This window comes from Gambusia affinis, linkage group LG17 (assembly GCF_019740435.1).
Source record: "Gambusia affinis linkage group LG17, SWU_Gaff_1.0, whole genome shotgun sequence".
NCBI classification, from domain to species: Eukaryota; Metazoa; Chordata; class Actinopteri; order Cyprinodontiformes; family Poeciliidae; genus Gambusia; species Gambusia affinis.
In genome coordinates, this window is record NC_057884.1 from 25,963,651 (window position 1) to 25,977,251 (window position 13,601).

General features: G+C 43.6%; 1 protein-coding gene across 2 annotated transcripts; it reads right to left on the reverse strand.

Annotated features, from left to right (window-relative positions):
* Positions 1-516: 516 nt before the first annotated feature.
* slc31a1 (solute carrier family 31 member 1) lies at positions 517-8,412 on the reverse strand. Of its 2 annotated transcripts, XM_044096577.1 has the most exons (6): positions 8,241-8,411; positions 5,553-5,592; positions 4,511-4,638; positions 4,354-4,426; positions 4,109-4,277; positions 517-1,545 (listed from the first exon to the last, which is right to left on the reverse strand). In XM_044096577.1, the coding sequence occupies exons 3-6, from the start codon at positions 4,631-4,633 to the stop codon at positions 1,344-1,346; spliced, it is 567 nt and encodes a 188-aa protein (XP_043952512.1). In that variant the 5' UTR covers positions 4,634-4,638; positions 5,553-5,592; positions 8,241-8,411; the 3' UTR covers positions 517-1,343. The 2 variants fall into 2 exon arrangements, with proteins under 2 accessions (XP_043952512.1, XP_043952513.1); XM_044096578.1 differs by lacking the exon at positions 5,553-5,592 and having other exon boundaries at positions 8,241-8,412.
* Between the last annotated feature and the right edge of the window lie 5,189 nt (positions 8,413-13,601).

Sequence of the window (13,601 nt, forward strand, 5' to 3'; positions counted from 1 at the left end):
ACCATCCAACCGGTTCTGGATCCGGTCCCGTGTCTCCTCCGCTGAACAGGTTGGGTCTCGCTGAGGACTTACAAAAACCATTTTATGATTGTCTTTTTTTCTCATTAAAATGAATAAAAAAGTAAATATTTTCCAGAACTTGATCTTCTTCCAAGCGTCTCTCCTGGGAGTCGACCTGAATTTAAGTTTAAATAAATAAAAAATACTTCATTGATCCCAAAGGGAAACTGAATGATTCACTTAGATTCTTCAGAGTTGTTGCTGTTGGCAGGAAGGATCTCCTGTAGCAGTCTGTACTGCTACAGGAAGAAGCCTCTGACCGAAGACACTGTGATAAAGAGGACGGAATCCCTCTTTGCATTATCGTCTCCAAAGGTTCCACAGTCACAACCAGAACAGAACCAGAACCGAACAAAACAAGATGGCGGCTCTGGTAGAAACCCCGACTCTCCAAAAGTTCTGACCCTTTCTGCCGGTTCTGACCCGGTGCGGTTCTGAACAGACGGACTCTGGGACTCTGTTTCTTTATTGATTTATTGGTTCCAGCTTCGCAGACGTTTAAATTCAAACAGTAAAAGTTTCCTTCATAACATTGAACATCACACAGACGACCTTTAACCTCTGTACTTCATCACCTGGCATAGGGGGCGCTGTTGATGCCAGACAGGTCAACTTCTGATCAGTAAACTTTGATTGATGAAAACTAATCAATAACATCTAACATGACCTTTGACCTCACATTTAGTGTTTTAATGAGCTTTCCCTCCATCTTTGCCCCACTCCCCCCCTCCTTCAGGTAAAGCAGCCAATCAGAGGCTCCCTGAGCAGGACTGAGGCCTCACTGACATCCCTGCAATCTCATTGGTCCACATTTAGCTCCGCCCACCTCAGTAATAAAAACAGCAGCTCAATAATTGATCCTTACTTGGCTAAAGCTACAACACTGAGGCCTGTCCGTCTCCATGGCGACAGGCAGCATGGAGGCCGTCAGGTAAGGCAGCGGGCGGTGGCTTTAAGGCCGATGGCGTTGCCAGAAAAATCATCAGTAGATTATCTTTAAAATAAGATTCACTGTAAAAATTTACTTGATTTTTATCTGAAAAATGTAAACAGGAAGTAAAAAGAGAATAAATGTGACTAGTTGGATCTAATCTATCCTGTCTGGTGATTGGTTGGTGGCTCTGCTAACCACCTGCTAGCTACGGTTGCCATGGCACTAAAACAAACAAAAAACTAACATCAGGTGATCCTCAGGTGATCTGCGCTCTGATTGGCTAAGAAGACTTAATCTCTAAACCTACAGTATGATGGGATGTCACCATGGCGTTACCGCGGTAACGGAGCTAGTGGCAGTGCTCCGTGATGTCCACCACCACCGCCTTCTGCCAGCTGAACAGGAAGTAGCCCATGCCAGCACCGGCCGCCACGGCGATGCACAGGTAGGCGTTGTAGGTCATGAAGACGAGCATCAGGACGTAGCTCACCACCACCTGGACGACGTGCAGCACCGTCTGCAGGAAGTGGGCGGGGCTTAGCATCCGCTGCCTGGGTGGAGGAGAGCGGTTAGCTGGGAGCAGGACAGAACAGGAAGCTGCTGCAGCAGATGACCTCATGTTACTCTGGAAGAAGCTCCGCCTCCTAACACATTGGTGGGGACTAAGCCCCGCCCCCTAACTAACTTGCCTGTTTATGAATCCTGTTTATTTTATTTCTTCGTTATTTCACATAAACCGTCTCAGTGCTGCCCTCTGGTGGTCACACGGCTGGAACAGCAGGCGTTGCCATGGCGATCACAGAGCTCAGCCAGGTGAAGGGGGAGGGGCTAATGGCCACCATGGCTGCTCAGGGAGCAGCTGTCCATTCAGAGCAGGTGTTGTGTTGGGGGTTGGTACCAACAGAACCGAGGAGAACCTGTTCCTCCATCATCTTCTGGGTAACTTAGATACATTCTTGGAACTCAAGTTTCATTTTTTACTCTGCTATTTGAAAAGGATAAGCATCTGTAATTGTATTGTGCTTACGCTTTTTACATGACTAATTAGTTTATGAAAGATGAAAGCACTTTCTCATTGTAGAAGTCCGGCACCTTGAGAGCATCACAGTCTTCTGATCGTCACTTTCTATTCGTTTTGAATCTGTTGTTTTTATTTTTTTTTAAAGTTCAGTAAAGACTTAAAGATGACCGTCTTTTTCTTCTAAAAAAACCTAGTTTTAGAAGAAACGTGTCGCGTGTGAAAGAGCTTCAAGGGGCTAGCCTAGTGACAGCTAGCCGCACCGACCAGCTCAGTGAAGCTGGAGGATGAAACCTGGAGATCAGCAGGAAACGGGTCAGAGTGACCCGGCTGGACAGACTTTATATCACACATTACTATAGAAACAGATGATCCAACTGGTTCATTTCTCCACTTGGGTTTTCTGATCATCACTAGTTTACCTGGATTTTCCTTTTTCAAGCAACACTAGATCAGGATGGTACTGGCATTTTAATATGAAACTATTTTAATAGGAAGATACTTAAAGACATTTTCTGTTGCCAAAGCTTTAGTCGGTAAAACTCGTTGGGTTGGTCGGGGTTCAACATTCTTGGGTGTTTTTTAGGAACAGATGCTGTTCTGGACAGAAACTGGGAGGGTGTGATGGAGAGAGTGTGTGCCAGATTATCTAACTGGAAACGGTTGCTGCCTCAGCGATCTGACAGGGGAAGAGTTTTGGTAGTTAATAACTTGGTTGCTTCGGCGCTGTGCCATAAACTGACTGTTAACGGCTCCGTCTTCCCTCATACAACGTCTCCTAAAGACTCTAGTGGATTCTTCTGGTCTGGACGCCACTGGGTGAGAGCTGCAGCCCTGAACCGACCAGAGGAGGAGGGAGGACAAGGACTTATCGACATCGTGTCACGGATCACGGCTTCTGCTAAGGAAAGCAGGACGAAGGGGACGATGAACATCTGTTGTTGCTGAGACAGGTTCTTTGGATTTGACTGGTCTGACTCCTTTCTACCAGTCTGTACTAAATGCTTGGAAGATTCTCCCCTCTGAGAGAGAGACTCATTCAACACCTGCAATGTGGGTTTTTGAAGAGCCTCTGGTTGGAAACGGCTCCTCTCATCTGGTACGATAAGAGGGAAGCCGTCTGTGGCCAGTCTGATGGACAATCTATCATCCAGCAGACTTGAGTTAAGGCTGAAAGGAGAAAGTTGTGCCTCTCTTCCAGACTCCTTCAGAGCGTTTGCTGTTAACAGTTCTCAGTCTGACCAATGGGATGATGAGGATGAGGAAATGTTTCCTTCTCTGATTGTCTCTCCTGCAGTGGATCAGCGGCAGGATGAGCCAGAATTGTTGCTGTCGCTCCAGGATTCACCTTCAGGTTGTTTTCAAGGGGAAGAACGTTTTGCATAATGTCTGTGTGACGGTGCTGAGTTGACGCTCTCTGGCAGAAGTCAGTTTTTTGACTCCAGCTCTACCTGAGAGGCTGTTGGTGGTCCCAGTACAAACCCCCCAGTGAGAAACTGGTGGGCGACCTCCAGTGGAGGGCTGTGTGGGGCCATGGCTGCAGACAGGTATCTGGTACACCTTCATCCTGGCGTTAGTGTTTCCTGTTGTTAATGTTCTCAGGATGAAACATCGTCTCATTTATTTACTGGATGTTCAAGATTGAATCCTCTTTTTGTTCTTTAGCTCATTTGTTTGGTGAAGAGTTTTCTAACTGTATTTTTATTTATGCTCCACGGTATGGTGAAATCTATTCACATTCTTTTAAATGTTATTTCTGGGACTGCAAAACTGGCAATATGGTTATGGAGGAAAATCAAAAGGGACGTTCATCAATCAGACGATGCTGGTGTTTTATTTCAGAGGCTGGTAATCGCTGGAATTCATCTGGAGTTTGAGATTTTTAAGATGTCTTTGTAAGCAAGTGGAGAATCATTGATGTTCTGTGACAACTTTAGTTTTTCTTTCTGATTTTGTATTAATGTTTGTTTTTGTGGCTAGACACTAGGAGTGTGAAATAAAAACTATTTTAAACTCAAACTCTGTGTGTGTGTGTGTGTGTGTGTGTGTGTGTCTGTTTCTGTGTGTGTGTGTGTGTGTGTGCGTGTGTCTCTCACCCCACCGTCTTGTGCGTCTCCATCAACATGGTGCCGTCGGCTCCAGGTAGAGGCATGGAGTTGTAGCGGACGTTCACCTGGCTGCGGCGCAGCAGGATCTCCCTGCCGATCTTCAGGCCCTCGTAGAGAACGGCCAATAGGAACACTCCGACGCAGGCCCCAAACATCTCTGATTGGACGACAGGAGGGGGCGGGGTTAGTGGCGGGACAGACAGGAAGTGGTGTTGGGTGGAAAGGATACCTGCCTCCAGGTGAGTTGATGACCAGCTGGGCGAACAGCAGCTCCACATTCTGGTAGCCAAAGTAGAAGGTCATCGCCTAGGCAACCAGAAGAATATGTGTGACCCCAGGTGTGATCCCAGCAGTGACCCCAGCAGTGACCCCAGCGGTGACCTGACTCACCATGCTGTGGCCGGCGTGGCCGCCGTCGCCCCCGCCATGGTTGTGTACGGTGGTGGTGCTGATGCTGGGATGGACGTGGTCCGTTGCCATGGCGCTGTGGTTCATGTGATCCATGTGAGCCATGGTTGCTAGGAAATAGACATCATCAGTTCACTGCAGCGCCCCTCACAGCCAGAGCGCAGTACTGCGGCCGGTTCTCATGGACCGGACCGGACTGGTTTGACGTGGCGGCTGGTCGTCAAGGCGACAGGACCAGCAGCACCTGACTGCAGGTGAACTCACCTGTGCAGCTCTCTCTCTCTCCTGCTGCACAGACGCTCGTTCGTCCAGACCGGCTCACACTGACCGCTGATGACATCACAGCCCGCAGGCGTAACCATGGCAACAGCCTGACAACAGGGCCAGATGTCGTTCTGTAATCTGATTGGTTGTCGGGCCCCGAGGCCACAGCAAGCAGAACCGACCAATCAGAACCCATAGATTAGTGCTAACGATGTTAGCGCTAGCAGGAAGGTCAGTGGTTGCCGGCGGCAACGCTTAATGCCTGCTTCCTGTCTGAAGGTTCTGCTGCCTGGACCAGAACCAGAACCGCTTTATTCCCAATCTGCTTCAAAGATCTTCTCTACAGACAGACCTCGCGGCCTTCAGCAAAAAAAGCCCAACAGTCTGACTGAGCCCGGTTCTGGAGAATCCTTCTGGGTTTGACAACAACCAGCTGACCAGAACCGGCAGGAACAGAGACACGGACTAGAACCCAGGAATAAGTCTGGTTCTGTTGGTCAGTCTGAATCTAAAACTAACAACATTCCAGGCAGGAATGTGGGGAAAAAAACCGAACCGTCCAGAACCGTCCAGAACCAACTGGAACTGGAAAGTACAAGCTAATTTCCAGAATGACCGCTGGAGAACTGTATCCCAAACTAATCACAAAACCGAGCTTCCTGGGACAGAACCAGAACCAGAACTGACCCAGTTTTAGTCAGAATCCAAACCAACAGAACCACAAAGCATTATGGGTGATGAAGTTCCTGCTGAGCCTTACCTGGAGCAGAGAGAGCCGGGCGACCGAGGCACTGAAGTCACTGCAGGAGAGAGAGAGGGGCGAGCTTTAAGTCAGCACATACAAACAGCTTCAGCCAATCAGAGGCCAGCCTGATCCTCTGGCAGCCAATCGGCTGCAGTGGGCGGAACCCCGACCCGTTTATGTTTCTACCTCCATCAATCATTAATGAACATAGCAGAACCAGAACCAGAACCAGTTTTTGAATAAAAACAAAGATCCTGTGTTTGTATGAAGCTCCACTCTGACCCAGTCTTGAGCAGAGCAGCGTGAAGAATTACAGTGAGGACGTGACGGTTCTGAGTGATGGGCTCACCAGAACCAGAACCAGCCTCCACCTCTCATGGTTGTCATGGTAACAGACCGTGCTGGACGATAAATTGACCCTGAAGTTATCGCAATAATATTGTTGTTTAGGAAACATTTAAACTGATATAATACTAATGGCTTACAGATCAATAAACTTTAAATTGAGACCAACATTTGACTCTCGGACTGGAAGACATTTTAAATGTCCAAAATTAATAAACAAAACAACAAAAAATGAATTATGAAACATGACCCTTCAGAATAAGAGCTAGTTGAGACCAAAACAGCAGACTCAAGATGTTTTAATTTGTCATGTGATTAATTGGTTTATTGATTATTGTGCCCATCCACAGGAACACTGTGACCCGGTCTGACCCGGTTTGATCCCTAACTGCTCTGGGGTCAAAGTTCATGTGGTGAACCGTGTTGAACTTTCTTATAGCGGCGCCATCTGCAGCCATAAACGTCTAATAATAAACCAGGAACCTCTGACCACCGTCTGCCTCCAACATGGCCGACCGGCTCTTTCCTCTTGTTGTTTCATGTTCAGAAATATGCAAGAGTGGAGAAACAGGTTGTTGCTAGGCAACCAGACAAGAGTTGTTGCTAGGCCCAAGGTTCTGTACTTGGACTCAGGTTATCACAATGATCCGTTACCATGACAACGCAGCTCTACATTACGATGTCACCAGGTGACCTTTGACCCCTTCCAATCACCGAACAGATGCTGAGAACAGATAAATGAGACAAAACTGAGGCGTGCTCTGGTGGCGTAGGGGACAGCGCAACCAGCATTTGGAGGCCTTTAGTCCTCAACACGGCCGTCGCAGGTTCGATTCCCGGACCCGGCCGACCTTTGCCCCATGTCTTCTGCTCCCTCCCCCCCTTCCTATCAGCCTGCTGTCATATAAGGGTCACTAGAGCCCACAAAAAAAAATGAGACAAAACTTTCTCAGCAGAAACTGAAGTTACTAAAGAGGAACAATCTAGAGCTATATATCTAGTTATAGATCTAGAGTCAGCTTCAGTTCTTCCAGCTGGAGATTAGAGATCAGGCTGACCTCTGAATTGACCTTTGAGTTCCACAGTGGGCCTTCTCCCAGCTACAGAACATTTCCAGAACCAGAGACTAAAGTCTCTGATCACAGAAACTCGTCCAGGCGTTTGGTTCCTGCAGCAGCGTCTTCACAGGTCTGATTGACAACCCAAGGGTCCAGAATGCTGCTGCTGGAGTTCTGACTAGAACCAGGAGGACGGAGACACCACCCGGTTCTACACCACCAACATCTACACCACCCGGTTCTACATCATCTAGTTTAAACTGCTGCTAGTTTATGATTCACTGAACTGATCACTGATCTGCTGCTGGATCAACCTGCTGGTCTCTCAGGTCTCCTGGAACCAGAACCAGAACCAGAACCAGTAAACTGCTGCTGCAGATCAGATCAACTGAGTGTTTTGATCATCAGTCCCGGTTTCCAGCAGTCAGATCAGAACCAGCGGGGCTCCAGAACCTCCCATTGTTTCAGAGGAACCAGGTGGAGTCTGGACTTCCTGCGGCCCGGCGCCGACGGTCCAGAACAACAAACAGCTAGAGGCCCGGTCCAACATCAGAGCACCTGGGGCCGGTTCAGATGTACCGCAGCAGAACCAGGAGGTTCTGACCCGTCACAGACTGGGTCAAAGTTCTGGATTCCTGGAAACAGCTGAAGAGAAAATACAGCAAAGTACCAGAGTACTACAGTACTGTAGTACTACTGTAATACTATTCCTATAATACTTCACAGAACTAGTTACTGTACAGACTAGAACTCCAGGGTTCTACCAGTGAAACTGGGTCACTGTGTTTGTTCTTCATCCTCCTGATAACTGACCCATCATCATCATCATCATCATCATCATCATCATCATCATCATCATCATCATCATCATCATCATCATCATCCTCTCTGAGTTCACATCCAGCCTCTGGTTCTGGTTCTCCTGCAGAAGTTCTGGATAATAACCAGTCTCCTCTGGTTCTGGTCGGGGTTTGTGGTCCATCACAGAGTAAATTGGACCGAACCGTGACAGACTGAAGCGGCTCAGAACCATCAAAGGCCCGAGCTGGAAACCAATTACAGAGCTAGCAGGTGGATTTTATGCAGCCGAACCGACCTTTTGGACCTTTCCGGTTCTGATGATGTAAAAACTTCCCATCTGTCCTGTCGGTACCGGAACCAGAACTGTGAGAAAGTTAGAATTTCATCTGTGGAGTCTGGTTCAGCTGCCTCGGGTCAGACCAGCATGAAGCAGCAGAGGTCACTGGCACACGACCCGAACCAGAACCAGAACCAGAACCAGAACCAACGACGAACTCACCTGGAACTGATCCCCGAACTCCTGCTGGGTCTGCTCCCGGGTTCCGAACCGCAAACACGAACCAAAACACGAAACCACCAAAAACAGAGACCGAGGTTTTTCTTAAACTTCAGAGCGGAGCCGCTTCCGTCCACTGCGTCATGACGTCAATTTGTGACGTTTAGTCTTCTCTGATGAACAGGGGAGGAGCTAAAGAGGCAGAGAACATACTTTACCCAATTAGAAAGTGACTTTCACGGAAAGGGGCGGGACTTCTTTTAGCCACGTCAACGTCCTTTTATTTAATGAGAGGTCACGTGACTTTCTACGGCTTGACGTGCATGTGAGGGCGCGTGGTAAGACAACTGCGTTAAATAAAAATCAACAAAAGTATAATATTAATCCTGAATGTCAGCAACAATCTTGTCCTTCTTGCCAATGTATATGGATATAATTGAAAACCTGAAAATGATTTTGACTTGATGGATTAGTTTTCTACACTGCTAATCAAAATACCCAAATGCTTTCTGAGTGTTAAAACTTCTTCTGTTAACTTGTCCTCCTTTATACAAACATTTAATCTCATAAATGTATGGAGAGTAAAAAATGCACTTTCTAGAGTTTATACCTGGTCTGATCAGAATCAGACGCCTGATGATCCCAAAACAATAGCAAAGTATTGCTCCACTTTTTACACTCAGTTGTATGAATCACAACACAATAAATCTGAATGTGAACATTTCTGTACACATCTTACTGAAACTAAATCAGTTCATGACCAAAGAGATACATGTGATGGTCCCCTTTCTCCTGCTGAAGCCATCAAACACCTGAAACTCTCTAAACTCCAGGAGTTGATAACTACAGAGTTCTGCATCCCTTTCAGATCAACTGGCCCCGTTGCTCCACCAGCTGTTAGCAGAAAGCATCAACAACCAAACTCTTCCTTCTGACTTTAACTCCCAAAGCTAAAAAACCTTCTGATTGATTATTGGGTCTGATCTGCCTTCTTAACAACGACTCTAAGATACTAGCTTCAGTTTTTGTGATGAGGATGAAAATTGTTCTTCACTTTATAAGTGATGAAACTCAAAATGGTTTCATGACACAAAGACGTTTAGCTAACAACATCAGGCTGGTGTTGGATCTGATTGATCTGATTGATCTGATTGGATCTGATTGATCTGATTGGATCTGATTGATCTGATTGATCTGATTGATCTGATTGATCTGATTGATCTGATTGGATCTGATTGATCTGATTGATCTGATTGATCTGATTGGATCTGATTGATCTGATTGATCTGATTGGATCTGATTGATCTGATTGATCTGATTGGATCTGATTGATCTGATTGATTTGATTTGATCTGATTGATCTGATTGGATCTGATTGATCTGATTGATTTGATTAGATCTGATTGATCTGATTGGATCTGATTAGATCGGATTGATCTGATTGATTTGATTGATCTGATTGGATCTGATTGATCTGATTAGATCGGATTGATCTGATTGATCTGATTGATCTGATTAGATCTGATTGATCTGATTGATCTGATTGACTGCAGGTTAATGTCATGATGGCAGCTTTATATTGTTTTTAGATTTCCTTAAAGCACATATGTCAGAGTCAAGGCCCGCGGGCCACATCCGGCCCGCGAGAAGATTTTCTACGGCCCCTGGGATGATCTTGATTTATTATTAGAACCGGCCCGCAGCCAGCCGGCACCCCGTCTGAAAAAAAAAAAATGCGAGATGCACCACCCGTTCGATCCTCACAACGCGCCCCGGTCCGCAGTAAAATTACGAAGGCTTGGGCCGGTCCGCTGCACTAGACCAAATGCGTCATTTAAAAAAATCTCAATGAACATTCGATCAGTCCGGCCCTCGGCTTGTAGCTAAATTTTTAATTTGGCCCTCCGTCCATTTGACTTTGACACCCCTGCCTTAAAGCTTTTGACTCCATGGAACATAATTTGACTTTTTGGTTTTGGTTTCTGCACAAACGTAAAAATGTATAAAAAGGCTAATATTTCAGTCCAGCTTCTTCCTGGTTTCTCTCCCAGAGTTGGTCTAAAGCGAGGCGTCGGGTCAGGCTGCCGGGTCCAGAACCGGTTTCCGATCGACTCTCAGTTACATTTCATTCAGCTCAAACATTTGAACAAACTGTTGCTGAGAAAGAGATTATAATTAGTCAACTAGCAATAATACCACTTTATTCTTAAAAGATGCAGTTGAGACGTTTTCTACAGCATCTGGACCTTAACATTAGTAAAGATGAACTTTTAGCCATTAAAACTGTAACTCAGGCTCCAAATTCTGAACTTGTAGAACCGTTTGGTTTCCATCCCACTAAAGAATATGCTCCTGTTTTTGATGGAGTTAGAAAGCATTTTAAATCTTCTGTAACTTCTGTTCTGACTCTGCCGGGTCCAGACCTGGACACTGATGCTGGTCGAATCTGTTTCCACTACAAAGCTAAAGAACAGCCGTGATGTTTGTGTCTTATTCCAGAAGGACATTGTCTCTGCTCCAAATGTTTCCTGTTAGTGGAAGAACTTTGAACTGGGAAAAATCTGGTGTCTTCCATCTAAATATTACATTATTAATAAGATCAAAAAGTATTTTTTAAGATGATCCACCATTTTTATCTCTGCAAGTTTTTCCTTCAACGATACAAAACAGACATTGAGACGAACTGTTCATTCTGCCGACTCATGAAGAAAATCTGTCTTTTATTCTGCTCTTGCTGATTCTCATGGATTTTCTGACAAGAATTTGTACGTTTATTTCCCAAACAATTCTTGATGACTTTTTCTTCTCTTATCCCACTAATAAAATGAAACAATTTTATATTGTCAATCTAATTTTATTTGTTGCCAGATATCATATACATAAGTCTAAATTCCCAAATCAGAAACTTCGCTTTGCAGCCTTTAGAGAGGAATTCAAACAAGATATTAGATCCAAAAATACAAAAATAGAAAAGCCATTAAGACAATGGATATGTGCTCTTACTTTAATATATTTTTGAGTGAACTTTTCATTTATTTATTTGCTTTTTGATTTGTTTGTGTTTGTTATATAACATCCTGGCATTACTGTCTGTTTTGTTACTCATTTGTGTTGTTAATTTTGTTGTTTTTATTATCAATAAAGAGAAAAAAACTGCATTAAATAAAATTAATAATAAAAGATAATGACTTCTAATTTAGTGTGAATGGTTGTGTGTCTCTGTGTTGCCCTGTGACAGACTGGCGACCTGTGACCCCGCCTCTCGCCCGGAACGCAGCTGGAGTGGAACCAGCAACCCTCCTGACCCCATTAGGGTGAACAGAAAATTTTAATAAAATGAAATTGATTATTTTAAAAAGACAATTACCAGTGAAGCTTTATTCTACAAATTGTACAATAAATTTGACTTAGTTTTAAATAGAAATGCAAAATAATACAAACCCAATAATGAGATGAAATGCCATAATATATATAATGCAGCTCATAGGTTTACACTTTATTTATGAAATAAAATACTTTTATCACCACAGATAAATACAAACAAAACAGATTTATTAAATTCATTTTCAAAATAACTTTTTTCATTTTAAATAACAGAATTATGAATTAAACATGAGCAGAAAAACATAATAGAAATATGTGAAATAAAATATACACAAATTATTGCAGTAAACAAATCTAACACATTACACAACAAGATTAAATAATTTATGGTAAAAAATGAGATTAATTTATTCATATGCTGCTGAGTTTCAAGATATTAATTCAGTTAGAATCAGTAAAAAATGTTCTAGTTAAATAAATAAAAAACAAGACTTCCTTTGATTTTCTGTGACCTTGATTCCAAATAAAATGATTTCATACATCAGCGAGCGTTACTAAATCAAATGTAGTTAAATGAAAATCTGTTGAGTTGAATTGCAGGTTCTTATCAGATTATGACCTTTAAAACGGTTCATCAGGACAGACACCTGCTGCTCAGGTGTTCAGGCTGCTGCCACGTGCCGCCGCCTCAGCAGGTTCCCGTCTTATCGCTGTTCCAGCTCAGCTGTTGTTGCTTCATCCTGACCGCATGGAGCGCAGCTGTAAACATCTGAACTGCAGTCTGCAAGGATTCAACTAACCCAGAGACATGTTGAAGGAGTCAAAAAACAAAATGCTGAAAGAGCCAAATTGGACCAAAAAGATAAGAATCTAATCTGTCTGGAGCCGCAAAACATTAAAAGCCTTGTATGAGGTTTATAAGGAAGGTAAAACAAGTTTTAAGTGTTTATGTCAGCCTATTATCAAAATGACTAAGTGTATAATTAATTAGTATTCATGATTAAATATGTTTTTTCCCTGCAGTGCGTCCTGGACGGAATGATGCACCACGTGACTCTGTTGTACATGGCGCTTTAAGTTTACCTTCAGTTACAATATTAATGTATTATGTTTCATTGCACTGATAAAATTAAAGAAATACAATAAAGAAATCAGATTTTTGGTGTCATTTTTATTATTTTTTTCTTTTGGAACCTTGAAAATCTGCTCCAAAATGCAGTTTGTATAATTCTTTATAAATAATCACCGTTAAATATGTGATGAACCAATAACGTGATCAACGTGCCTTTAATCTGGGCAACAAACTGAGAGCAATGAAACACAACCTGCAGGTCTAAAATAAAACAGCAGCCTTTTGAAAAGGAAAAGTATTTAAAATGACATTAATACAGTTTAAGTTTGATTTCTGTGAAAATGTCAAGCAGGTCAGAGCAAAGATAAAACAGCAGCTTCCTCTTCTCTTCTGACACACAACCATCCGGAGCAACAAAACAATAATATCACTAAGTGTCATTCTGAATATATCCTGACAAAAATCACTAAGCAGTTTATGAAAACAACCACTTTGTTACTAAATATGTGTGTCTGTGGCAGGACCGTGTTCTTACTGTTTAAAGTGATTTCTGTTCACGGACATCAATGGACAGCTGCTCAACACCGAGCTTGTAAAATGGAACTTAAATCTTGATGTAGCATAGCTAGCTAATGTAGCATAGCTAGCTAATGTAGCCTAGCTAGCATAGCTAGCAAATGTACCATAGCTAGTATAGCTAGCTAATGTAGCATAGCTAGCTATAGTACATAGCTAGCTAATGTAGCATAGCTAGCTAATGTAGGATAGCTAGCTAATGTAGCCTAGCTAGCATAGCTAGCAAATGTACCATAGCTAGCTAATGTAGCATAGCTAGCTATAGTACATAGCTAGCTGCTAGAGAGGCTGGTACATTAGCTAGCATAGCTAACTAATGTACCATAGCTAGCATAGCTTCCCTAAATGTCTTTCCATATGAGCAGATTTTTCAGAAGTCGATACTTTGTCCT

What these genes read in the sequence shown, in the direction of transcription:
- slc31a1 (XM_044096578.1), bottom strand. Translation starts at nt 4,633, where the DNA reads ATGGCTCACATGGATCACATGAACCACAGCGCCATGGCAACGGACCAC. An exon ending in GGTCATCAACTCACCTGGAG is followed by an intron (nt 4,278 to 4,353) that starts GCAGGTATCCTT and finishes TCGTCCAATCAG; the next exon opens with AGATGTTTGGGGCCTGCGTC. An exon ending in GAGACGCACAAGACGGTGGG is followed by an intron (nt 1,546 to 4,108) that starts GTGAGAGACACA and finishes TCCTCCACCCAG; the next exon opens with GCAGCGGATGCTAAGCCCCG.